This window comes from Lathamus discolor, chromosome 14 (assembly GCF_037157495.1).
Source record: "Lathamus discolor isolate bLatDis1 chromosome 14, bLatDis1.hap1, whole genome shotgun sequence".
Classification (NCBI taxonomy): Eukaryota; Metazoa; Chordata; class Aves; order Psittaciformes; family Psittacidae; genus Lathamus; species Lathamus discolor.
The window spans coordinates 2,312,860-2,339,227 of NC_088897.1; the positions used below are offsets into that span (position 1 = coordinate 2,312,860).

General features: G+C 40.6%; 1 protein-coding gene across 12 annotated transcripts in view; it reads right to left on the minus strand.

The window, feature by feature from the left end:
- Positions 1-26,368, minus strand: part of BCAS3 (BCAS3 microtubule associated cell migration factor) — a 364,136-nt gene that overhangs the window by 144,138 nt on the left and 193,630 nt on the right. The window contains exon 24 of one of the 12 annotated variants that reach the window (XM_065694917.1): positions 14,959-15,037. The exons of the other annotated variants lie outside the window; for them this stretch is intronic. Within the exon in view, the coding sequence (XP_065550989.1) occupies positions 14,994-15,037 (44 nt within the window). The 3' untranslated portion in view covers positions 14,959-14,993. Of the gene's footprint in view, positions 1-14,958; positions 15,038-26,368 lie in introns of those variants that run through there. 12 annotated transcript variants of the gene reach the window in all.

The window sequence follows — 26,368 nt, forward strand, 5'->3', positions numbered from 1 at the left end:
TAACAAGGGTCTCATTCATCATAATTCATATAAAAAAACCTCCTCTTGCAAAACTAATGGAGGGAATGTGTGAAAAGTGATTGGATGGGTAAAACTATACAGGGCTGGAAAGGTCTTCATTGATTTTATTGTGCTGTGTCTAAGCCTCCTTGCACAGTACATCAGATCTGTATCTAACTGCATTTCAATTGATTTTCACTGATAGGCTTCTTTCTTATGTCTAGGGCTTAAGTACTAAACTAATAAAAGGATAAAAGACTTTGTAATACAGATTTTGAAAATAATGTGCATACATGATTTCTGTGGAAGCAAATGGTATGCTGTGTGTTTGTCCTACCAAAGTGACTACAACCCAAGGGAAGAGAAAAAACACAACTAATACGAAGAAGATTACTAAGGGGGGTGGAGAAAGGGAAGGAAAAAAATCCAAAGAAAATAAGGAAAAAATGTCCCTTGGCTAAAATCAGCTTGATTGTAAGCAGACTTGACTTCAATGGACTTGTACCTGCTCACATTAGGGGTGAGTTTGACCAATACCTCGAAGTTGATTGAAAGAGATTATAATTCATTTCAGATGTGGGTTAGTTCTTCAACATTTTAAATAATGAATCATATGTATCCTGATGAAATCACCTAAAGCCAAATGAACTGGTTTTTAACTGGTTCTGTATGATCTTATTCTTGGGCTTTTAAAATACGTCAATTTTAAAAGCATCCAACCTGCAGCAGTAACATTATGACAGGCACAAAACTCCCTTTAATGCAACTGTGCATTTATAGCACAGATACTAGTTTGTTTAAGCCCTAGAATGTGGCTGAATCCAACTTCAGATCAAATGGACACAATGAAAAGTGATTGTTGCAGGCAGAAAGTGGTAACACAGTTTAAATAACTGATTATAAAAGCAACAGATTTACATAAAGGGGAAACGTATCAAATGAAAACACCTAAATACAGGGGGAGACCCAAAGATGTGAGAAGTGGAAACATCTTCCAAAGTCGGTTTTCCCATATTTTTATTCTACATACTCTGCCACCATTTGCTAATCCTCTTGCAAACTGCACTATCTGCTAGTCAGATGGTTTGCAACATCTGTATAACAAATGATAATGGATATGAGTTGTTCTGGTTTTGTGCTCCTTTGCGAGGCTTGGTGTTGATCATCTCCAAAGCACACCCATGATTCTTTAAATTAAACATAAGAATCTTGTCTCACAGTACAGCTAGGTTATCCATGTGTAAGAGCCCAAGCCAAGTAATTACACATCCGCTCAAAGGATTAGACACATAAGATTTCTTTAAATTTTTAATAAAACTGCACAGCTGTTGTAGGGAAAAAACTCTTTTGTTCTAGATTTTTTAAAACCATTAAGCTCAAAGTGATTCAGTTATGCTTCAGGAAAAGGACTTTGAAAATATTTCTGTTAGGCACTTTTTTTTTTTTTTTAGTAGATTTAACATCACTTTAACCTCATGGCAACAGATTTGAGCCAGGAATAACCTCAAGGAAAGACATTTGGTCAAGTTTTAAAGAACATTTTTCTCTGCTCTTACCAGAATACCTGCAAATGCATTTTACTTAACAATATAACCACTTCAAGTGCACATAAGCCAGTGCACATAAAACCATGTTACATTCGGTTTCATCAAGTTAGCCTGTGGGACAAGTAGAGAGAAGATGTCTGAACAGCAACAAGCAAGTGGATTCTGTCCCCAAAGCTTTCCCAGTGCTGACAGTTCAATCAAGCCAGAGGTGCAGGTGAGGTGTGGCTCAGCTTCAGTGAAACTACCGACTGCTGGAAGCTCATCAGACCAGTGCACAACCAACACAGCACCACAAATGAGAAGCATCAGCATCAGCTGACCCATGTACCAGAAAGATGAAAGCAGTAGATGTATGTTCTTCAAAAGCTAAATGAGTAGCTGGAATGAAATCAGGACCTGGCACTGATGATGTAAGCAGAGATAGGGAGAGTGACACCAAAAGGGAGACAGCATCCAAATGAGCTCTATCAGAATTAGGATGAACCGGAGAGTACTGACGGACCATCCTGGCTGAATGTGGCTAAGAACAAGCCCTTTACATGGCCTTCAAGCATTGTGCTTTCAGAGCCTTTGAGGAAAAAATAAGGAACAAATGATGCCAATAATGAGGATGGACTGTTCAGAGGAGAGATAAGTCCCTGAGGAGCCAAGAAAAGCAGAAGATGCATTGGCAGAATGTGCAAGGTCAGGAATGCAGAAGCCTGTGCGCCTGTCAGTTGGAAAGGTTGAGGGAAAACCCCCTAGGTCTTTCAGTAGCAGGATGGTGATGGGCTCACTGTGTGGCATGGCCGTGCTCCAGCAGGTATCACAGAACACAGATATATAACTTTGTTCAGCACAGCGGTTAGATGTCATCTCCAACACATGTACCATGTGTTACCATGTTCAGGCTGAAAACTGGAAAGCAATACAAAGCAGTATGACAAGGGGAACAGAAGCCCCGGCTCAGGTAAGGAAGCAAAAGCATCAGTGGATCCTCCTATTTCAGCTGCGAAACTTCAGGATGAGTGTATGACCACTCTCCACAAACACTCCAGGGACGTAAACATCAGCGAAGGAAAATCTATTTCAGCTAAAGGACAGCACCAGCACAAAACCAGGTGTACCTGAAACGATTTGGAATTGTCAAAGAAACAAGGATGGGGGCAATGCTCTGGCATGAAGACGGAGGGACACAGCATGCGCCAGCCTGGGGACTGGGTGATGGCTGTGCTAGAGCAAGTCTCATCAGCCGGTTCGTCCCTCCAGCCTGGTTTTCCAATCCAAATGTTTTACAGGACTTTGGCTTTGCCCCTTGGTGTAAATTCATTACCATAAAACCGTTGCAATAATATGCCATATCACTAAACAACCAATATGTAGGATTTACAAGATACACGCACATACCGTAGTTTATTTACAAAGAATTTAAATCTCTAAAGATTTTAATGAACTGCAGCTGACCTTGATCAGTGATTCAAAGCCCAGAGCAGCCTCTACTCTCTCACACATTACTAACCTTTGCTACAACATTTATCAATTTACCTTCTTGATCTCTCAAGCAGGTCATGTTTTCTAATCAGCCCCTAGCTCAAAGACCTACATCCCAATTAAATTACTGCACGAAGACATGCAGGAATGTAGGCTTCTTTTAAAACAATTAACACAAAATACACTTAAATACTGGATTTGCCATGCCTGAACTGATTTTTTTTAAACATTTCTATACAATATGCAAGTTACAGACATATATTCTACTCCAAATTAGAACTGTTAATGTCATCCCTGAAACACAGTGTTTCCTTGGATGTTTTCTGGTTTTGCTACCCAAAGCGTTCTGTGCATAAATACTGACCTGAGCTGTAAATCATCTATGCTGAGCCATGAGCTCTTCAGACATTGGCTTGTCTGAAATCTTAGGGTGAAGAAAACTACACAGATGTTTATTATTAAGCATAAGAATAGATTCACAGCCTTAAAACTATATGCACTTTACTCTAACGCTTATTAAAACATCCACATGATCTGAGCCTCATTTTTTTTCTCTTTCAATGCACCATATATGTGTATATATATATACATATATTGAAGTTGCTATAGAAGAAGAAAGTGCTGAACGCAGGGCTCCCTGCAGCCGCTCAGGGCAGTGTGCTGACGGCAGCCTTCTCAAAGGAGCAGGCTATGGGCTGAAGGTTTGGCACTGGTGGCAGCAGCCACCTCTCTCAGCTGCTGCATGGTCCTGAGACCCCCAACACCTCACCCAGACTATGGGCCACTCCTTGGTTTGGTCTTAAAAGCAGGCTGTGCAAGAACTGCTTTCTGCTGCCTCCTCCTCCTCTGCAGGCCAGGAGCAGCATGCTGACAGACCCTGCATGATTCGCAGTAGCTCATCTGCACAGTAGCTCTGATGCTTCCTGGATTTGATGCACATGTTGAGAATGACTGTACCCAGCATGTGCAAAAGCAGTCACACAGGAGGGGAAAGAATGGTAATGCAAGGACTAAGCCTCACAGCAGCCTAGCTGCATTGCTAAGTAACTAACATACACACTGCTGCTATTTTTAACAGAACATTGCTGCAAACACAGATAAAGAGAAGGAATCCCCTAACGTTTACTTTTCTGTTTTTTGCCAGTTTCAGAATTAGTGATGAGTAATTACTGACAAATGCCAAATACCCAACGCTTCCCAAAGCACGCACACAACCCAGTCACATTTGCAGTCACTAAGAGGTGAGAGACATGCAGAGCATCAAAGCAGCACTTGTTCAAGACAAAATTTAGATTCCAGTGGGGCTTCCTCTGATTTTTAAAAGCAACTTGCTCGTACTTAAAGGCCTAACCCATGAGCGTGCTGACGTTTGTTTCTACCAGACTCAAGCCTTCTACAACTCCCTCCCTTGATCAAACATTTCACAGTAAATTCAGACTTGATCAAGAAGCCATATAAGAAATGTGAAGCCACATTTGCATTTTATGTAACATGAAGAGTTTGGGTTACTCGAGTTTTCATGAAGGTGGAGGAGATGCCAGTTCTGCAGGTGCAGTGTAGTAAGAACTGCTTTGGTACTGCTGATTCAACACATCCCTACTGTAAGTTTGTTTACAGCTCCAGTGCCAGGCTGGGCAGCACCTAGAATCTAACACTACCACCTTGCCTGATTGCTAGGTTTTTACACCTGGCTTTTAGGATTTGTTGTTTCAAATGTAAAATGCACAAGAAGAATAAAATATGCCAAATCCTGATAGCAAGAGATGCTGTGCATCCACTAAAGCCAGCACAGGTAATTGCTATCCTTGTTTGATCACTACTAACTGCAGTACAATATCCCACTTACGAAGCTCCACATACACAAACCACCCAATCACAGCTATACTGATACCCCACTACTTAACTTGAGCAGCGGGTCTGAACCCCAACAGGGGCGGGGAAAGCTGCCAACATACCCATGGGCTTATGCAGGTAAGAGATCTCTGAAAAGTGGATGAATCTAACTGAAAAAGGATGAGAACTCCTGAAAATTAAGGCGATCAGGTGAGCAAGCATCAGCTATTTCGAAAAGAGATGGTGTATTCAGAGTAAAACCAACAAACTGGTCAAACATAGTATGAATTTTTTATTTCCATTTTCTTCCTAAATGCTAATACATCAGTTATACAACGAGTTAAATCTATATGTATAAAATACTTCTGATGTTTAAAAAAAAAGGGGGAGTTGAACCCCAGTACTTTGGGGATTAAATCTACTAAGATTTCCGGCTCTTCGTCCATCCTGCTGCACATCTCTGTAGCACTCTAGATATCTAGAATCGTAACTGCAATAAAATAAGCTCTGCATTTATCTGGCTGTTAAATGCAATTCAAAATTTATTGGTAAAAAGGAATCAAACTTGGTTATGCATAAAATATCTTTCTTGCCTTACAGGAGCAACCTGAGCGAGCTCCATTAATCACGACAAATCTCTGCCCAGAGACTCTGTTTACAAGAGCCATGCAGCGGCACAGGGATCCACGGGCAGGGGAACAGGCTGCACCAGGGAGCTCTGCCCTGTGACAGACCCAGAACTGAAAGAGCAGCAGTTAGAAACGTCACCGCCCATGGCACGCGACACCCTCCAGATGGTTGTGAGCTGGTTTTGGTTATTATTTTTTAACTAAAGGCATCAGCCATTCGAGTCGTGAATGGATACTCTCAGGTTCACTGTTAGTCAGAGATCTTTTATGCTTATCCTCTGAGCATAGAGAGGCAGAGACCCAGGCAGTCACTCCACAATCACCTTGTACATAGTGATTTTAAAGGATGACAATAACAATTCACAGTGAACATTAACGAGAAAAAGAAAAAAACTAAAACTTTCATTGCTATTGCAGCAAGCTCTTCTCCAGGACGCACATCAAAACACCTGAACACTTTTACTTACTGTACGTATCTCCCTCAACTACAAATTCGTAACAGCAAGAGGATTTCCTTGGTGAGATCCTATATGCTTCTTTTTGCCTTTAGCTTACTATGCTGGCTACTGAAAAACTAGTATACTAAAAATGAAATAACTTCCCTATTTTAATGTGGTTATAAGCTTCCTGCTAGGCTGTGACCTAATTGAGACTTTTGATCTTACCTTTTTCCAAACATGTTATTCTTCAGAGTCTGTAAAACGTTTTAACTACAGATCCCCTGCAATCATTACTGAAAGATCAGGGAATAAAATAATAAAGGGTGGGGGGTGGGGGGTGGAACACATTTTATCAAAGTCATTGGAAATACAAGGTATTAATTATGCTAAATGAAGAAATATGGGCATTTGGTTACTTTTGTGGGTCAGAACTATTTTAATCTGGCGCTGCCAGGCAGCTGCCTCCCCTTGACCTGTGTGCATCTCTATCAGCTGCCGGATCACATCAAAGCAGCAGCAAGTGAGGAAAGCAGCGACCAGCACAGGGGCCCTGCTGTGGTACCAAGGTCACCGATTTGACTGAAACCACCACATTGTTATCAATTACAATCACTGATAAGGACGTGACCTTTTTTTGAGGCACATAAACGGGGGGGATATTCATGCGACTGCTTCCCCCAAAAGCACGCTGGGCTCACCCCATGTGCCGATAGGGAGAATAAAACAGCACAGCAAATTCTAATTCTCAAATGGGCAGAGAGTTAAAAATATGACCCAGAGTCCACCGCTGATAAGACCCACTCAGCTCACCCGAATGCAGTTCCCTTGATTCAGTTAACTGAGCCAAACACGCGACAGAGCACAATTAAAGCACACGGGAAATTGTATTTCTACCCTACAGACGGCTCTTGTGAAGTTTCATCAAAGCAAACCCCAAAATGTCTTTATTATAGCAAGACCTACAGCAGAAGCACATGTAACTGAGAACAAGTAGTGTTATACAGTAGTAAGTCACCTAGTAAAATACAAGTATATTTTCAATAAAGATTAGTTCTGCATTTTATTTCTCAAAATACTTTGATCAAGTAATTTTGAACTATATAAACCCAGCCAGACCTCCCTAACAGAGCATTCCTTCAGAGATGGTGCTGCTGCAAACAAAATGCTACAATTTCACCTAACTATACTTCAGGTGACGTTCCTCTTGTCAGTTTTATATATGTGGCAGTTTTTGCTCACGTCTGTTGCAGACGTATTAGTTTAGAGAAAAAGAAAGCTCCAGATACAAAGGATCCTCTTGCCCAACCAGAAAGAAAACCATTTTAGCAATAAACTAACCACAGCAGTTCAACGTTTAAAGTTATCTGAAAAGTGCTGAAAAAATTAGAGAGAGGCAGGATAGAACTTAAATCCTTAATGACTGGAAGTGTCAGCTCTAACTCATTCCCACTGCATTCAGAAAGAACATGGAATTGAAATGTTAACACTGTGAATCATCTTGGCTTTTGCACGTCAAAAGTTAAACACTAACTAGTTTACTCTGTATGCCCAAAATATTTACTAGCTCTGACTCAGATTTAAACAGTATAAAACATGGTCATTCTGTAGTACAGAACAGTTCTTGTACACACAAAAGAGGTAATGAGGTGAAGCTAGAAAGTACAGGCTGTGTATCTGACCTGCAGGTTCGGACTTTACTAGATTTTTTCCTCCTAAAGGGACCAAAAGGGTCCATATATGGTGACATGGAATTAAAGAGCTACAATTATTTCATGTACCTTTTGAATTTAGTATGAAGTTCAGTGTAGAAAATGCAGTCAAGGAGGCTGTTTGAAATGGTTAAGGAAGGAAGGATAGGATGTAGCCTTTAATCCTTTAACAAACTTCACTGTCTGTGCCAAGAGGCAGAGAGAAAAATACATTTTACGTTTTATAAATAGTCGTGAACATAAGCTAAAGCATTTTGCCACTTCTGGGAAATCAATAAGCAAAAACAAGCCACTCATTTGCAAATAATTTATGTGGCTTTTTTTGCTAATGCAGGACAATCTCTCTGTGAAAATGAGGGCAATAACTTTATTATACTCATAAATGCAATGGAAAGCAAACAGAGACTGATGCTACTTCTATATATGCTGAACAAAAGGCACAATTTCGATTAGATATTAACATCAGGGAGATTGTGGAGCTGCACAACTTGTTTTAGGGAGGCAAAATTACAGAGCATACGTAACCAAAAAAGCCACAATTATTTAAAATACATTAGATAAGCTGCTATTTGTCAATGCATAAAACTGCAAAGCGTAATACAGGAATGGCATTTTTATGGAGGGCTGTGAAACACCTCCAGGAGCTGCCTTGCACGCCTGCACGGAAGCAGATCTGCCATGCCAAGGCTCTGGATTTGCCCATGACAGGAGTGCAGAATTAGGCCAATTATGGTGTAGGCTGCCTGATCACACTCCTGAATCTGCACAAATGAATGCCATGGCACAGATTTGGCTCCAGTGAGGGGTGGGGTGGAGGGAAGGGTTACTCCCAATGTTCAATCACCACTAGACATACAAAGCTCCTTAGTCAGGGCTGAAGATCAGTATATGTAGGGCAGGGAAAAGAAAGACCATCCTCCTATCCAGCTGTGTGGGACACGAGCTGTATAATTAACATACACTCCCCTAAAGCGGCACAATCCCTCCTACATAGTGAAATCCTCCTTTGAAAAGTGGGAGAAAAGTTTCCATGGCTCTGCTGGTGAGAGATGCCCTCTTAGCACCCCTTCCCCCTACAGGGTGAATGGAGCCTGGGCAAGCCCGGCCTTGCAACCACGTCTGTGTGGTGCCTGTAGCTTACGAGAAAAAGAAAAGGTCCCATTTCTTACAGATGCTCAAACTGCAACAGGCAGCAGCTCTCAGGTATTCTGCTGCTGTAATTATCCTCCAGGAACAAGTCTGTAACTACACCCAACACCCCACATTTTTGCTCCTTCTTAAAGCTTAGCTATTATTTTATAAAAAGGCGGGGGGGGGGGGGGGGAGGAAGGAACTCACGCAAACCCGGTATTTGACATAGGTTGTTAATGTGTTGTGTTACTGCTTTGCTTGCAAATGTCTAATAAATTACATGAGCTGCATAAAACCCTTCCAGGAAACACCAGTCCAAGCGCTGCACATAAGTTCGCCCTCCCTTGAACACCAAAGAAACAACTGATACAGAATATAATCAAAGTAAAGAGTGCTTGAAAGTATTTCAGAGAGTCGCCAGACTTCATTCTGGATTTGATGGTCCTATTTCAAAGGACAAAACATTAAACTTTTTAAAGACTAAAGAGAGGGGAAAAAAGATTTTTCCATTTGTGCAAGAGAAGCGCAGGGGAAACACACAAAATGCCCATGATTAAATAAATCTTCCTGTGATTGAAGCTGACTACCAGTTTACAATATTAATGCTAATGGATTATCATACTCTTTGTTTGCATGTTTAACTTCGGTTTCCATAAAACTTGCTTGTACACAGGATCAGAAGAAAAGGGCAATTTTAAAACTACAAACAAAACACTAAAAAGAAAAGGCAAGTTTAAAAGCTACAAAATCAGCAACATACATACAATAATCAGTTTGCAATGTCAGACCAGGAAGTAAGGCAGTAACAGAAAAGATGCATTCTAAAAAGAAAAGACTTGTAGGAAACAGCAAAATTAAAACAGGAGTAGATATGTAAAATAGATGAATGAAGACAACGTCTTCCTGCACCGAGGGAGTTGTTTAAGGAGAAACAGTGTCCGTTTGTGGCCAGCGATAATACTTTCCATTCAATAGAGTTTGCAGCTTGCTGATTCATATGATTGCAGGCTGGCGCCCTGCTGGCGAGCCCCCTCCACTGAAATTAAATCCACTCTCTTCAGTTATAAATTATAATGCTCTATAAACAACACTCCCACTGGGAACAGGGAGAGAGAGAGCGAGCTCTCTGCATAGTCCACTCACTGTTTAATGCTCTGCTCTTCTGCCACAAACAAGGACTGTATGTCTGCCACAGACAGCACTCTTGCTGTAATTTATATACTGTTTGATGTTGAGAGCAGAGAAAGGAAAGTAGGATTGTAATGCGAGTCAAAGAGGAAAAGAAGTTGGAAGTGGGTGAGTGTGCAAGAAAGAGGAAGGATGGAATGCATTTTACGCACATATTTTATAGATACATTGCTGTATGTATCTTTGCTGCCTCTTAGGAATTGTCACACACCCCCCCCCCCGAATCTGGAATACCACTTAAACCAAATTAGACGTACATACAGCAGTGTGCGACGCCAGTATCATCCCATATCAATCAGGAGCCATCTACACGACTGAGACTTGAAGTCCATTATCACAGAGAATATAAAAACATTAAAATGATAAGGATTTAACTAAACCTGACAGCAGCCCAGCAACCCACCACCCAGGCTTGACATGCTTTTCCTGGAGCCCACTGCACCTCCATCCTGCCGCTGATGAGGCACATGATGCTGCTGGAGCCAGAAGCAGAGCAAGATGCCCGAATCATGCAGCTTCACGCTTATTCCCAGTTTTTCAACCTGCGCTGGGTAAGGGGGGAACCATCTTCATGCTTTTTATTAGTTATTTGTAAATAAACATGCAACAGACACCCAACTGCTCCTAGAACACACACACAAATCAGCCTTTTTTTCTCCTTTTAACTAAATGGATTAAAAAAGGCCAGTGAAAATATTTTTCTGCTGTGGGAAAGATGTGGATTCCAAGTAAAAAGTATATTATTATCTCTAAGAACAGCCTACACTACACAGCAGAGCGGGTACTGGGAAATACCCCATGGGCCAGCAAGAGCTTTGTCAGAAGCATCAAACAGTACGAATTTCAAACCAGAACCCCCTAATTATTGTCATGGAAATTTCTATCTAAACTGTGAGAGAATAACAGAGTATTCAAGCAAAGGGCCATCATGATTGAGATGTCCATCACTTAGGATTCTGATGAATGACTGCAAGTTAGAGACCTGACTGCCTGACCAAAAAAGCTTGTTTCTGCTAAAACTGGCACACAGCACAATCGTGTATGCGTCTAAAAATGATTTTTATAAAGATTGTTTAAATAGGGCATTGGCCCAATGCTTTATCGTCTTTATTTTATTTTAATAATAATTTTCTTTAACTGTCCCCCCAAACCACCACGATGCTTTCTTCTTTTGATATCTTTGGAACTGTGTAGCTTTTGGATTTGGGGGAGGGAGAGAGGGTAAAAGTCTCCTTTACTGTGAGGTTGAACCCTTGTATGTCAAATCTGGCCTGGAGCAAATTTTCACAGCTGAATTATAAACCCTGTAAACAAGGGTTTATGATGGAAATGCTGACACAACCTTAATTACAAACAGCGTGAAGGGGGGAAGGCTCTGTAACACACACTCCTTTTCACTGCAAGTCCTCCAGCACGCCAAACCTGCCATCCAGCGAAATTCAAGTCCGACTCGTTGTTTCTCCCCCTTAATGCTCAAGCAAGCTTGCTGGGACATTTAAATCAAATCTGGTTGCTCAATACTGTCCTCTAGAAAAGAAAAAAACCCTTGATTTTGTAATAAAAGTATAATGTATAGCTTAAAAATAAATTAAATAAAGGAAACATTAAAAGATAAATGGAGCAGGATGCTCTATGGCTGAGGTAATTTGAGTGGAAAGGGAAGGAGGGAGTTTACATTAATAAATGATTAAAGGCCTTAACGAAGGCCTATCTGGTTGAACAGTGAAGCGTACTTCTCCACCTCTCCTCCTTTAGTCCAGCTTTTTTACATTTGTTCTCAATGCTGATCAATATGGTTTTCATTTACTGATTTCCATAATGCCATATGTGATCTGCTAGCCTGACATAATGAAGGCAGAAAGAGAGCTGAAGTCATTTGAACGTTCTCGCTTGCATGTCTGTCGCCAATTTAGAAAATAAATATCTATTGAGAGTTAGAGTTTCCTCCTGTCTAGGAGGACCACGGCAAGATTTGCATATGCAGATTGCAAAGCCTTTTTCCCCTCTTTTTTAAAGAGGAATGATATGGAAGAATATCTTCCCCCTGTGTTCCAGTAAGTATATGTTCTTATAATGAAGAAGAAATACCCTTAAAGTTGAAAAGGGAATGAGAGTCAGTGTCTCCTCTTTGCCCTACCTGAGACTTGCCCAGTATGCCGATGAATGCAAAGCTTTTTTGTCTGCAGTCACACAGACCCAACTGCGGAAAGCCATTAGAGATCACTTAGTTTGAAAAATAAGAAAGGATGGTCTGTATTAAGCAACATATATTTTCAACATGCCATTGTCTTCATGGGCAGAGTTTAAATCAATATTGGAGAGATATCACACTTGTAAACTGAGTTCATCTGCCTCTCTCATAAGTGTGAATTATGGTTTATAGCTATGGTGTTCCATAAATGCTGTATCTGTTTAATAAGAAAGCAAGACTTGCAGGTAGCTCCTGTAGGGTTGGAACTGGGGCTTCTGCCACCTGTAAAGCGTTGCTGGAATAGGAACAGCGTAACAACCGCAACTGAAACATATAAATGGCTTATGACAGACAAGATGCTAGAGCAGATTTGGAGGTGTTTGGCAGACAATTTAGTTCCTTCAGTCAGATCTTGTAGAAAAGGATGAAACTAGAGGCTTCTCAATACCTTGCCCTTTGACTGTACTTACTTCCTGTAGTTGCCCAACTTCATGATTTAATGCATTCTGTTCATAAAAAGTGATCAGTTAAAGAACGTACTTCAGAGTGTCATTATTTGGGTGATTCCACCATGACCCAAATTCATGATTCTTCACCAGACCAGAAAGATGTGGTTTTTTTGAGTTACATTACATCCATTAGCATACAACATTTCCTGACTGCTGTGAATGGTGGCCAGCAACATCCCAAGATGCTCCAGCTGGAGCGCAGAGGTTTGTTTGCTGCAAAGGGAGGATTCTTCCCAGAAGTTTTGCTTTTAATACACACTACAAAAACAGCGGAACAAGACATGAAAAATTACAATACACATTAAATTTAGGATTCTGGGTGCTGCTTTGGCTTTACAGTTGCACCAAGTAAATTGAGTTGCAGTAGAAAGGTTTCAAAGTTTTGCCAGTTGCTCAGTTGAACACTGAGCCATAAAAGTATTATTTGAGTAGCTGTTAATAAAACTTGCAGCTCATTAAGGATATCTGACAGTGAGAAATCTATGTAAGTAGGGATTAGTGACTGGTGAGCAAGCTGTCTGTCATAAAGAGACTTCCTCTGAAGTTCGAAAGAGTTTAGTTAACGATTTAAAGATTCTTTCTCATTGTTTTCAGGCATTGCCAACTCTTTGCCTATAGGAATAAAGCTTGAAAAAGCTGTACTTTGTACACATTTCTCAAGTTCCACAAATGGTTACAGCTAGAAAGTGTAACAGTGGAAAAAAAACAACACTGCTGGATTCTGAGAAGGGATGGCAAAATTAAAACGACATTAAAATTATAAAGGGTCACCCTCTAGAAGTGAAAAGCGACATTTAAAGATTTTATTCTACTCCTGTTAATATCACGCTTTTGCACCTCTTTACGCACTGTAACTAATAGTAAGGGATTTTAGCTTTCCAATTATGATATTGCATTGATCTAATTGTATTTCTGGAGGGTTTCAGGGAATTCCGTGTTTAAAGAATTTGTTCCCACTAAATTAAGAAAGATTTCGAAACATGGCATCTTCAGAAAGGGGTAAATGAACCTACTGATCCCGAGGGGGGGAAAGAAATTCTGGAATAAACTTGACTGCAGGCAGCAGAAATGCAACCCCCATGCCTTGAGCTGTAAACTCCTTGCAGCAGTCTTACTGGGATTAATAAATCAGAGGCGTCGTGAGCCTAAAGAAGAGACGTGAAAGCTCTAATAATTGTCGTGTCCTGTCTAAGAGCATGGAGCAAGCGTGGAGCAAGCGCTGCCGCCCGCCAATCCACAGCCGGCGATTAACCTCCCGGCCAATTACAGCCTCATTGGCAAAGCAAACAAGGAATTATTGGCTGTTTAGTCGGGCTTTTCTTCTCCCGCTCTGTCCCCTGGTTCTCATTCTGGTTTTCTCTTCCCTTTTCCTGTTAGGCAAAAAAAAAAACCCATCTGCAAACACCTGATATTCATCTGAGTCGCTGCAGTTGTACAGTCTTGTTAAATTGTTACCACCTTTTCCACAAGCAGTTTTGGCAATTAACCTTGTGGTCATACACTTCAAAGGAAACAACTGTTGAGTTTAACCTCCTTGAGCTACCATGGATTCCTTTATGATTTTTCTTCAAACACTTTCATCCGGACCAAAAATGCAGACTGATAAGATTCATGTTTATTTTTCTTTTTTGTCAGTTTATTAAGATGACAAATATTTCAACCAGTTACCACTGTTTTGTGCTCCTCACGCAGAAAGAAGCTGTCCTGTTAATTCACATTTCTAAAGCAGGGTACTCTGCTTACTGGAATCCATGCAGCATTTGATATATCTGACCCGTTTACATATCTCTCATGTATTTCTCACAATGCCTAAAAGCTCAGAAAATACAAAATAAAAGTTGAGTTAATGCTAAGGACATGAGATACCATTAGAAATATACAAACATTTTGTAAAACTCCACCATTACTGGGAGTCAGGACTACTTTACACAGAAGAAAGCTAAGAATCCCTCCATCTTCAATTAGAACAGCAGTCAGCAAGATGAGGATCTATGTAGCACAAAGTTAATTTTTTCCTTTGTCTAAACTTTTAACTAAAACATATATTAATTTACCAGACCGTGAAGCTGCTTCTTAAGCAACTGGATAGCTAATGATAGGAAAGTACCAAAGCAAATACTACAGGAGTACGGTCAAATTACTTGGAATGTTGTTCCCCCCCTATTTCCATTCTGGTATTGCTGCACAGTTTGTCTCCAAGGTAATCAGAAAAATGTAAAAATGGGTTATTCTTAGGAGAAGCTTCCAACAGAGAGCCAAAGAATACCAACAAAGTGTTTGAATGACCTTTTGCTACTGCGCACGCACACCCTGGCTGTGTTGATGGTTGCGCTGCAGTGGGGAGCATCACTCCTCCCTGTCTGAAAACGGCCTTGGGAGAGAGGCAAAGGCTGTAAGGGAGAAGGAACAAAATATTTGACTAGGAGAAGAATGTAACAAAAGTTTTGTATCTGTCTTGTAGTGCGAGAAAGGGAAGCATTTGGGCAAGCATATGGCATGTGTTTCAGCTTGTGAGGGAGAAAGAAGAAAAAAAATCACCCATCATGATGTTCCGTGCAGTTCAGACCAAATAGAAAACTTATTCTGACTATTCTCATTTGTCAGAGGCTTTTCAAAACTAAGCAGATCTCTCCATAGCTCTAAATGTCAAAGGAGGAAGTAACCGGTGGGTACTGAGTTTACATTTTAGGCTCTCTTTTAACTGTTTCCACTTTTATTTTTAATACGCTTGTCAACAAAATGAGAAACTCCTTCACTCAGGGAAAAAAAAAAGGAAAGAAGAAATTAGCACATTAACTGATACATGGGTCTGGTGCTATGCTGCACAGTTCAGTGAACCCCTGCACAGATCAGCAAGATGGCTGGAAATGTCTCTTTCCGTCTGTTTTTCATCTCGAAAGCCTGTGTACTCAGCAGAGTGTGAAGAGTGCCTCTCTCCCCTCCGACCGCTCTCTTGCTCACCCCCCCAAAAGCCCCTGCAGCAGAGAACAGGAACTAGAGCAAATGCTTTTGTGAATTAAGAGATCTTGTGAGCGTAAATTTGGTCAGGCTGCTCCTTTCTGCAGGCCAGACCCGGCTGCTGCCCCAGGATGTGAACTGTCAGTTTGCATAGCTGGTGATGAGTTGCAGAACCATCAGTAAAGGTGAAGACGGCAGAAGCAAGAAAGATTCAAGACTGGTGGAAATCATTTCACAAGGAAAATTTCAGCCATCAGTGGGAGGAAGCTTTGAAAAATGCTGCCATTTCCGAGTCAGAACGAAGGAAAAATTAAATTACTGCCGGTGAGGCGAGCCAAAGTCGCATCTTACCCTAGGGAGAGGTTTGATAATGGTAAACATTTGACAGCTGGCCTGAAGTTGTTATCTTGTTCTAACAGTTGTTATAGTCTGAATGAACATTTCTGATAAGAGAACAGAAAGAAAAAAACACTAACCCATTTTTAATTTCTTGCTTTCTGTATTTTAAGCCGCGCTGCCCAGAGCCAAACAGGTTTAAAGCAGTTTGCCACCATCAGTTTGATTAAAGCTTCTGTTTTTACACGAAGCAATGCACTATGGTCTGAAGCTAATGGCAGCACTTCTGCCGAACACCAAGTGCATATAGCAATACCTTAAGAAGAGTCTAAAATAACTTGAACCCACTCAAGTTCAGTATCCCTTAAAGATCCCTTTCCCATTTCACGAAAAGCAGTTACAAGAATTAACCCTAAATTAGAGTGAAATTGAAAAAAATCATCAATTTAAGTATTTAACTTCAAGATGTACCACAAAACCTTGCTTCCTTATTACTTTATTTCAGGCTGTTGATGTACAGCCACAAAACTTTAACTCCCTGCCATCATGTAACAAAGAATAATTAGACACCTTAGAAAGGTACCAACCTTGCTTCCACCTGACCACAGCAATAACAAATGAAAACCAGTTCTGTCGAAGCACAAAACTATGCTATCTTCAAAGCAAATGTAATTATACAGAAGATTCTTTTTGTGCTCAGTTGTTACTGACAAAGCACGTATTGAAGAGGGAAAGACGGCTCTGCTCTGTGCTATTAGCAGCTCCTCCTTTAGACAAACACAGTGTGGATATGGAAAGTACATTACATGTATGTCAACATCAAACTACCATTCTGGAAGTGAAACAGGGGGGTTTCTTATTTTTTCCCTTCCTTTTTCTTTCCTAAAATCAGAAATGCATTTCTAAGCCATTTAACTAATGCAGCTTAACCTCACGGCACATATACACTACACATTAACCTGCCATTAAAAATAATTCCGATGAGTACGTACCATGGCTATTAAACTCTGTTTAATAACTTACTGAAATGGACTCTTGGTAAATCTTCCTATCACTGTCTACCTAAATCCCTGCTGCAGAGGCCACTACACACCACTGGCACAGCTACAGCGATGTTTTCCCTGATGGTAATGATCCCAGCTACAGGCACACCGTAACTCTCCAATTAGAAAGGCAGAATGTAAAACTTGTTCCTGAGATACATAAATAACTCCATAAATACATAAATACATAACTCCAAAACTCTTTCTGTATCTCCTATATTAACAGGTAGAAAGTGTTTCATTAGTTTTCCGAACGGCTCTACCCCATCTTAAAGCAAGAGTGTATAAACTGATATTAAAGTATGGTATTTTGAGAATGTTTCAAAGCAAGGTCAAACTCGTATTAAAAAACCTACTAGTGTAGGCTAAAATAACAGTCTGGCCGAGCAGTCTTCGGTGCATCTGGGTTCAATTACCCACTACATCCCTGCTATGTTTTCTACTAGCAAGAACAACGCAAGCAAGGCTTGGAGTTCACGAATAATGACAAAGTTAGGCTGCTCAGAAGAGGAATGAGATAAATCATCCAAATATCACAGCCGCATTGGCAGACAATTTTTTTCCTCTTTTACTTCATCACTGCTTTCAGGCAGCACCATATTGCATAACAACAAATGGAGGACAAAAGTCCTCACCTCACGAGGAAGCCCGAACTCAGCTGGAATGCCTGCTCCCTTACACTCTAAAACAGAATTAAAAGCACACGCTAAAAATGATAAGTAAAAAAAAAAAAAAAGAGGCAAAACCCCAAGCTAATACCGTAGGCAAACAAACATGATTTACCACACTGTCACCCTGACTGATTTCTTTTTGTGTGTGTTTGACCCTGGAACAATGAGGCTGGATTAACATTCATTATTGGCATTCAACAAGCTGCTGTGAGGAGCAGGAACTGCTCCAGCACCAGCCTTCCACAAAAAAGAAAGCTGCTGGGACACTTGTTGAAATGCTGGTGCTTCCCTTTCAAACTAGCTTGATGGTGCCCAAAACCAAAACTGAATACAAGCACCCTGTGTCTTGCTTTCATGTTGTCAAGCTGGTTAATGAGGATTTAAGAGCTGGGTGGATAAGCAGCATACTGGGGCTCACCTCAGCCTGGAGTAAGAGGATGCCAGACTGGGAGCAGCCACCCTAAGGATCACATCCAAATCAGGCTTCCATGTCCAATGCAAACAGTTTAAGACAGAAGTTAGCCCCTAATGTCACCACCCCTCCCTGAGGATAGCCACCACATCCCTGCTCCCCTCAACCTTTCTCACTAGCCCCAAACTGTGAGATTGTACAACAGTGGCTCTGTCTGCAAGACAGATGCTCCTCCAGGGAATGCGAAGACTGTCATTCGCTTCCATCAAGGCCCATAAAAAAGCAATTGTCAGTAAAGTTGCTCAAATTATGTATGTTCTGGGAACACTGTATAAAGTATTTTTGAAGCACCATGTTTAGTTCTGAGCTGCTCTGTATGAAGCATGGTAAAAACTAGCGATAAATCACTATCATCAAAAATGCATCTGTTATTTCACCCCTTCTGTATTCTGTTTGCACCAGAGTAATAATACATTTGCAAAATGATCGATCAGGTTAAAGTTAGAGGAAAAAGTGCCTTTAACGCAGACAGCATTTGCCGGAACACTTCCAAATTAGAACATACACAGATTTTAAATCATGCAATATCCAAATGACACATATTATATATACATATATTATAATAAATTCATACTGCTGTAACATACCTAATTATATAAGGTCATTTCTTATAGAAAAGCACTAGTATAAAAGTTTCATGCAAGAACAGTCTGGCTGTTTATTAATTTACTATTGCAGATGAGAAGCCCTCCACTGACTGTAACGCGGACACATGTAACACACTTCTGCATTCCAGAAAGGCAACCTGCCCGGCCTACAAAACATAAACCAGCAACCAGAACCACGGACCGAAGGGACCTCAATGGTCAGCTCCTTCCTATATCTGTGTGTAAGTCACAGTCTCCCTGTCCCAGCACTTGCCTTGTGCTTACCTGTCTCCCTGGAGACCAGCATTTACAATCAATGCTTTAAGCACATAGATTAATGAGGCATCTTTTGAAGCAAACCTCGTAAGCTCTCGGCCATCTCACAAGTGTTTTACCTTCTGGAACAGAGAATTATCTTGATTTACAAAGAACACGAATGCAGCCCTCGGATGGACCAAGCTCAGAGCTACAGCGAGAAAGAACCTAGAGGAAAACCAACCACCCTTGGACAGGTCATCCGAGTGCCACGGAATGGCAAATTTTGGCCATGGCAACCCAGACTTTTCTGACCGTGCTTCCTTTAGGGAAAAACCTTAATATCACTTTGAACCCCTAACGCTGAGACAAACTCAGAACTCCCAAGTAAAATAATCCCTTACACAAGACAAAATAATTAAACACTGAGACACACTGTATACAAAACTCCAAAGCAATCAGTGTTTTCCTACTGAACACACTGGGAAGAACTCTATCCATTAACTATGCAGGGGGAAGAGATGAAGACTTCTCTCACAAGACAGTTTTAATACCTGCAGTAAACCTGTTTAAGACTGAATTTACTTCCAGAATTTCAGTCCTTCACTTGCATGCTGGAGTTGGGAGGTATGGCAGAAGGGGGATAATGGGGTTTTGCATCTGAGGAAGAATAAAGAGAAGCAGCTTCAATATAACCTTTAAACAGACCCACAGGCAGAACCGGCTTTTGTAAAAATTATATTCCTCTGACTACGATGTGTCAGTATCTGTTCGTATCTAATAAAAAGATCCTTTTGAAGTAAGTGGTTCAGTTGGCCTGTGCCACTGCTTGTGTTACTAACCCAGAAGAAAGGCCCACTGAATGCAGTATGCAAAAGCTTTGTCTAATCTGTATCACTTTGAACCATAAAAGCAGCAAGAGTAAAAACAGAAGAGAAGCCAAGTGCTTAATACTGGACAGCGACTTTCCTTAAACCTCTTCTGCTTTCTAATTGCTAAATACATGGAATCTCCAGTGTAACAGCAGCATGTGGTAGGTGCATCCTGAAATCAATCCAAGTAAAGCTTTGCCTGTAATTTCGGTTTCTCACTTTTAGAATTATTTGTGAAAGGAGATGTAATTAAGGAAGTGCTTTGAGAGGAATCTAAGACCAATATGAAATATACCTAATACCAGGTTATCACCCTGGAAAAAAAAAAAAGCAGAGAATTAAACAGTACTATAAAGCAAATAACACTAAATGAAAGTCCAGAGATTCTCTTTATAGTTTTCTAAAACTCAGGCACAGCTCAAGCATGTATGGATTTTTAAAATGAAATTTCAAAAGTTAACAGTTGATTTTATAGCAGAAAAATGCAAAAAGACCACTAAAACTATTGAGTTTCTTGAAACAGAGGTAAAGGATAAATTTGCCTAGAATTCAATGAGGATTTCAAAAGCGGCCTTCTATCTTCTAGTATGTTGCAATTCTTGAGCTGCTGTCCTTTGCTGAATAGCAGCCATCATTCATGCTGGTATTTATAAAGAATTCATAGTGGCAAACTCTTCAGGTATTCTGCCATCACTCTGAAGCATGACGAATTTCATGCTGGTCTTTTGGATGAGCTTTTGGGAAGAGTAAAGAAACCTATTTCCAGCGCATTAAGAATTACAGTGGGGTTTTTATGTACACTTTTTAACCTTCAAGTTTTTTGTCTTGAGCCTTTAGGGATGTGAGATCCTTCAGATTTTTCCAAGAGAGGTTTCTGTGTCAGAACGGACAGCTGTGCTCCCTTGCGACACTAGTAACTATTTGCTCAAAACCTTAGTTGAAGAAGGCACTGTTCTAAGGAGCAACTCAGAAATACCAATCTGGGAGATACTACTTAGTTCTGCAACATTTGAGAACACTTGTTTAGATTTACAGAAGAACTACATCACCTAACACAGAATTTCACCAACAGGAACATAGACCAAGTAATCCTTGTTCTGGACTATGTTTCTGAAGAGTGCCTGCAGATCAAGTACACATAGACTATTACTGAATGCAGGTCTGGCCATTCTGGAATTAGCAAATTATTCTTAAACCCTTTACACGTGATTATGCCTAATGAATAAGTAAACACATACTTATGATGGAAATGTTACGGTTCAAAAAAGCAATACAACATCTTTCAGCTACCCTTTCTTAAAACCCTAATATGCCTGTGCATAAATAAAGCCCTTAGCTTGCTTGGGTAGACTCTCACTGAGACGTGCCGATGGTGCTAATTCAGAGCAGAAAACACTCTTATTCCAGGCCACTGCAGTGAAGTGACATTTACCTAATGCAGCTATAAATTTCCTGATAATTAGTGGGCAGCTGATGGTGATGCAATCTGACTAGTGCAGCAATGCTAGCCTCAAACTAGCTCTCCAACACCCACTTCATCAGGTTTAAAACCAAAAATTCCCAAAATTCTGCACAGTGCAATGGCTCAAAGATAAAGGCTGGTGCCACTAAAGCTTACACCAGTTGCTGTCATCTTTTAATGTTCCAGACACTGTTACCAATGAGATGTAGCTCCTCCCCTTTATACTCATCAGCTTTTAATGGAAAAAACCTCATTGTGATGACTTTTCACTTAGCAATACACACTGAACATTGCCTGAATCCTGCATCGTTGTGGAGTAAGTTGAAGTAAGTTCATGTTGCTAAAATGATGGAACTTTGAGGTGTACAAAACAGTACCTTCTAAAATAATTATCAAAAGTTACTTCTAGTTTTACAACCATTGGGATTCCTTTGCCAGTTTTGGAAATTTTGATGTCATTTGGAATCTCACAGCTGAGCAGTTGAGCAATTCCTTTAAAAATGCAGCACTAAATCACATACAATCTTTTGCCTATCATGAAGGGCACAGTCCCCAATGTTATTTTATTCTGTGTCACTAGAACACAAAATAATTGTTTGACAAAAAACATATTAAGGAACTTACCTTAATTTCTGTTTTATTTTCAAACCTAATACTGGACAATTTTTACATTCTTTGGAAGTATAAGACTGATTAAATAGTAGCCTTAGATATCCTAGTACGGTAAGTTTATTTAACACTTCAAGAACTACTATGGAAGTCAGAAGTAGATTCTCAGACAGAGAGAAAACACAGACCCATCCTTTAAAATACATTCTCAAAACAATCTTTGACCTTTTAGGTGCATCATGACCGAGTCCAGTCAATCAGAGAAAACCCTTCTCCCTGTTCTTTCTTGGATGAGCTGTTTCTTTATCACACTGTTTTAGAAAGAGAACCTTGATGCATGAGAGGTTAGAATAGCATCTGAAGGCAAAGCATAAGATAAAATTTCATGAGAAAGCTAACATTTGGAAAGTACCCTGCAATTACCATTGGATGCAAAGGGCCATCCACACATTCTCACCACTCAGGAAGCACTCAGCTCGCAACCTGTTTCCTGAAGGAAGGGAATGAGAAATGCTAGCAAATCTGTGAGGATGGCACAGGAACACATCCCACATTCACTAGTGCTCCCTTCTCTGAGGTGCTCATTAGACTTACCCGTTCAAGATACAAGATCAATCAAGAGTTTCCCAACTGCACTTTACTTTTGGTTTTGCCTATCATTTTCAGCTAATCAAGCTCAGCAAACAGTGATGAACAGGTCACACTTACATGGTTGCAAGTGGAGTACCACAGGGGGCTGTCCTGGGACCTGTCCTCTTTACTGACTTGGAAGAAGCAACTGCCATGTTCATAGAGGACACCAAACTGGGAGGATGTGTTGGAAGTGCTTGAGAGCAGGGCTGCCACTCAGTGGGGCTTGGAGAAACAGGCTGACAGAAACCTGGTCAAACTCAACAAGGACAAGTACAAAGTCTTGCACCTTACAAAGAAGAGCAACATGCAGCAACACCAGCTCCTGTTTAGAAGCTGGCTCCTGCACCACACCTGGTCAGGGTGCAGAGACCAGCGGTGCCTTGGGCATGCCAGTTTGGTGCCAGTCACTGCTTCATTAACAAATACTCCTGCAGTGGATGTATCTCCTCTCCTGATCAACAGTATCCTCACATGAGCACAAATCTGACAAGAAAGTAATTGCAGCGATTAGGATGGATTTTAATAGGCCTCCCTAATCCCCGCACGCATAGTAAAAAGCTCAATAAAGCCAGGGCATGTTTTTCCACATACTCAGCTTTTTAGTTCATCACTAATTATAGTTTGTTCTGATCTTTAAAACTGGGAAAAACCACAGAATTTTAAAAACTACAATAGGATGAAATCATTACCTTTATTTTTGTTTTGAATTCCTAGTTAACAGAAGTGTTGGACCATCTAGATCCTACCAATATGCTTTTGAAATCTGACTTAAGTTACATGTCCAACACTAGATAGGAACTTTCTGACTTCTCTCTGATTTAAAACTTGGTTGTGAGCATTATTTTTTGCCATTCTTTTTCCTTATTAAAAAGGGCAGTGCGGAAAAAAGATGATTAAAGGTATCAAGCAAACACCAAACCTCATGTGAATGGACTGTTGGAAAATAAAGTACGATTTAATGACGTGAGAAATTAGATGAAACTGTCAAGTTTAAAGAATCTTAAAACGGTTAACAGGTCAAAACATAAAAACTTCTTTATGTATAGAGTGGATATAAAGGGAACATGGTAAGTATCTGCCAAGGGTTAATTGCAACCCTGCATGAAAAGCAGTTAACAAGTGAGAGTTAGAACACCCAGGAGGAAAAGAAAAATTTTTCCAGTGCCATGAGAAATAAACAACAAGGGGGAAATATTTCCTTTGGCCACCGTTACCTCCTCTCCAAAAGCTCAGAGGAGCAGTGGGAATGCCAAGGCCTGGTTTGCTCTTGACTCCCTCTGAAACATTTGTCTTCATTACCACTCTTTTTAATCAGGGCTCCTTCATGAGTGTTTCTGCTCAGCCCCCAAGGGGCAACTCTCGGCTGCGATAAATCAGCATCCATACCGCAAGTCACTAATCAGCACTCTCAGGGAAAGAATAACAGTGAAGTGCAGACCACTAAAGGCTTGGAGAAACCTGAAGGCTTAGTGGCCTCAAGGAAGAACAGCCTACATAAAAACAATAAGTCAGTGAACCATCACTACCTTCTAGGCTTAGCAGGACTTGCATTCAGACATATTATTTAAAAGCCTCTTGCACACAAATTGTTCTCACTGTGTAAAGGGTGCTTTATTGATAAAGAGGAAATGCGCCATCACCCTTGAGCTTGGTTTGACTAATTCTGTTTATTTCACTTCTACTAGAAAGCATTCAACGAAACAAACTTGGTAATGGATACCTAGTACTGCCATCCTGCAATTACTGGAGAAAAACATCAGTCTGTAATAAAATTGAAAGAAGAAGAAAGGGAAATGGATAGAAGATAACACATTAACAAGACACCTCCTATATTACTGCAATGGAAGAGGAAAGTATTTTGCCCACTTAGTTTTAAAAGGTTATTTATAAACACAACTGAACAGATGTAATCTTAAAAGGAAAATATCTGCATAGGTTATCTGTACTCAGGGCCATCTCCCTGCAACCAATCCCTTTAAAACTACTGTGTGATGTTCCAACTGCAGAAACAATTAATATTTAGATAGTCATTATTATTCCTAAAATTTGTCCAAATTCCCAAGTCTGAGTCAGTGCTTGCCAAACACATCACAGAAAAAAGCTGAATGCACACCCAAAACCTTTCTGCTTTTTCCCCAAGCAGCTTGGATGCCAGGACCACTATGAAATAACTGAGAGCTGTAAAACCGTACTAAGTACTGGCATCCAAATTAGCAAACTAAGCATCCTCCTATCCAATAGCTGTTAAACAAAAATCCCAGAGCAAGCTTTTCCACAACCACAATTGCAGCCATCCACAATTTTTTCCCTGTTAAGACTCATCTCTATGGTACCTGGAAACCTGGCCCCTGTAGATAAAGCGATTATGACCATACATGGAAAGATCACAGAAAAAGAAGAATCTTCCACCCTTCCTACTTCCAAAGGCCAGGAAGGTCCAGAAATCACATCCATCCAGCAAGGAGACTCCACCTCTGAAACTGAGCATTACTGTAGAAAAACCTTTTACCATCCTAAACCAACAAACCAGAATTATTTACTGTTGCCTACTTGCTCCCTCCCCACCACCCCCTTAAAGTTTTGGACTATATAGTCTGCAGAACAGCCTCAATTATAGTTGGGATGTAACAAAGGGCACCTGCAAATGTTTCGACATGGCCCAAATTTTGTGGTCTCTTGCATGTGCTCCAGTGTCTGGTATTTCTACGGCAGGACGTATAGACAGAGCTTCTGTGTCTCATGGTAGTTTTAACACAGCTTTGGATCCTGCGTTTAACTCTGATTTAAGTTAAGAAAGTATAAGCATCCTATGCTTTAGCAGCAGTAGGCTTCATTGCTTTGCAAGTGTCCCATTAGCAGAGGGGGCCTCTGTCAGGTTACTACCTGGCTTCTTCAGGCCTGAGGAAACCTGGTATCTCTAGAGTGCCACATGTACACATCTTTTAAATACCTCCAGGGATGGTACTAAGTAGTAATAGATGCCCAAATGCTTTGGGCATGACCTTTGCCAAACTGTAAAGCACCAAGGGGATAGAGCAGCTTGTGACCAAAGGTTTAATCCTGAACACCAAACAGTGGGGAAGGAAAGAGCTATAACCTTTGCTATTAACTCATCATGAACTTCTGAAGGGTTCTAGGCTCACACTCAGCCTTATTACACTTAAAGGGGTTAAAGTGAGCAACATAAAAACGTTTACTACTTCACATTAATCAAAATACAAATAAATACTCTGCTAATGATTCTTACTAATTAATATACGTTTGAATTTTTAAGTTATCCAATTAGCTAATTTCAGATTATTTAAAAGGAGAATACAGGATTCAGTTTAGGTAGGCGCAATCTGCTCGAAAGTCAAATCTTCTGAGCACTGTAAATAGGTGGTTTAGTAAAGTTAGAGACGAGTTATATCAGAAGAGCTGCTAAACTAGAGCATGGAATGTAACAAAAATATTCTCTACATCAGTTGCGCTCCTTTACTTCAAAGAATTCAATATACTTCAGTGTTCCTTTCTAAAAGATGAAAATTGTCATTTAAGTTGTCTGGTCCCACTCCACTTAAATGATCCTTTAATTTCCTTTCTTATTTCTAAGCCCTCAGGTGGCTAGTGCAATGCTATCTGCCCCTGGTTGCATGTAAAGTTCACAGCTCCTTGCCTGATCTCATGATCCTCTCTCAAAACAGCACTTTCAGAAGCGTTTCCTGTCTAGCTTTGCCTTGCGTGATGTGCTCCTTGGCTGAATCAGCTGCCAGACTAAATCCCTTTCGTGGAAAGCCGTAGGAAACTCGGCGCGGCCCCTTCCCCCTCCACCTAGGGCCTGACA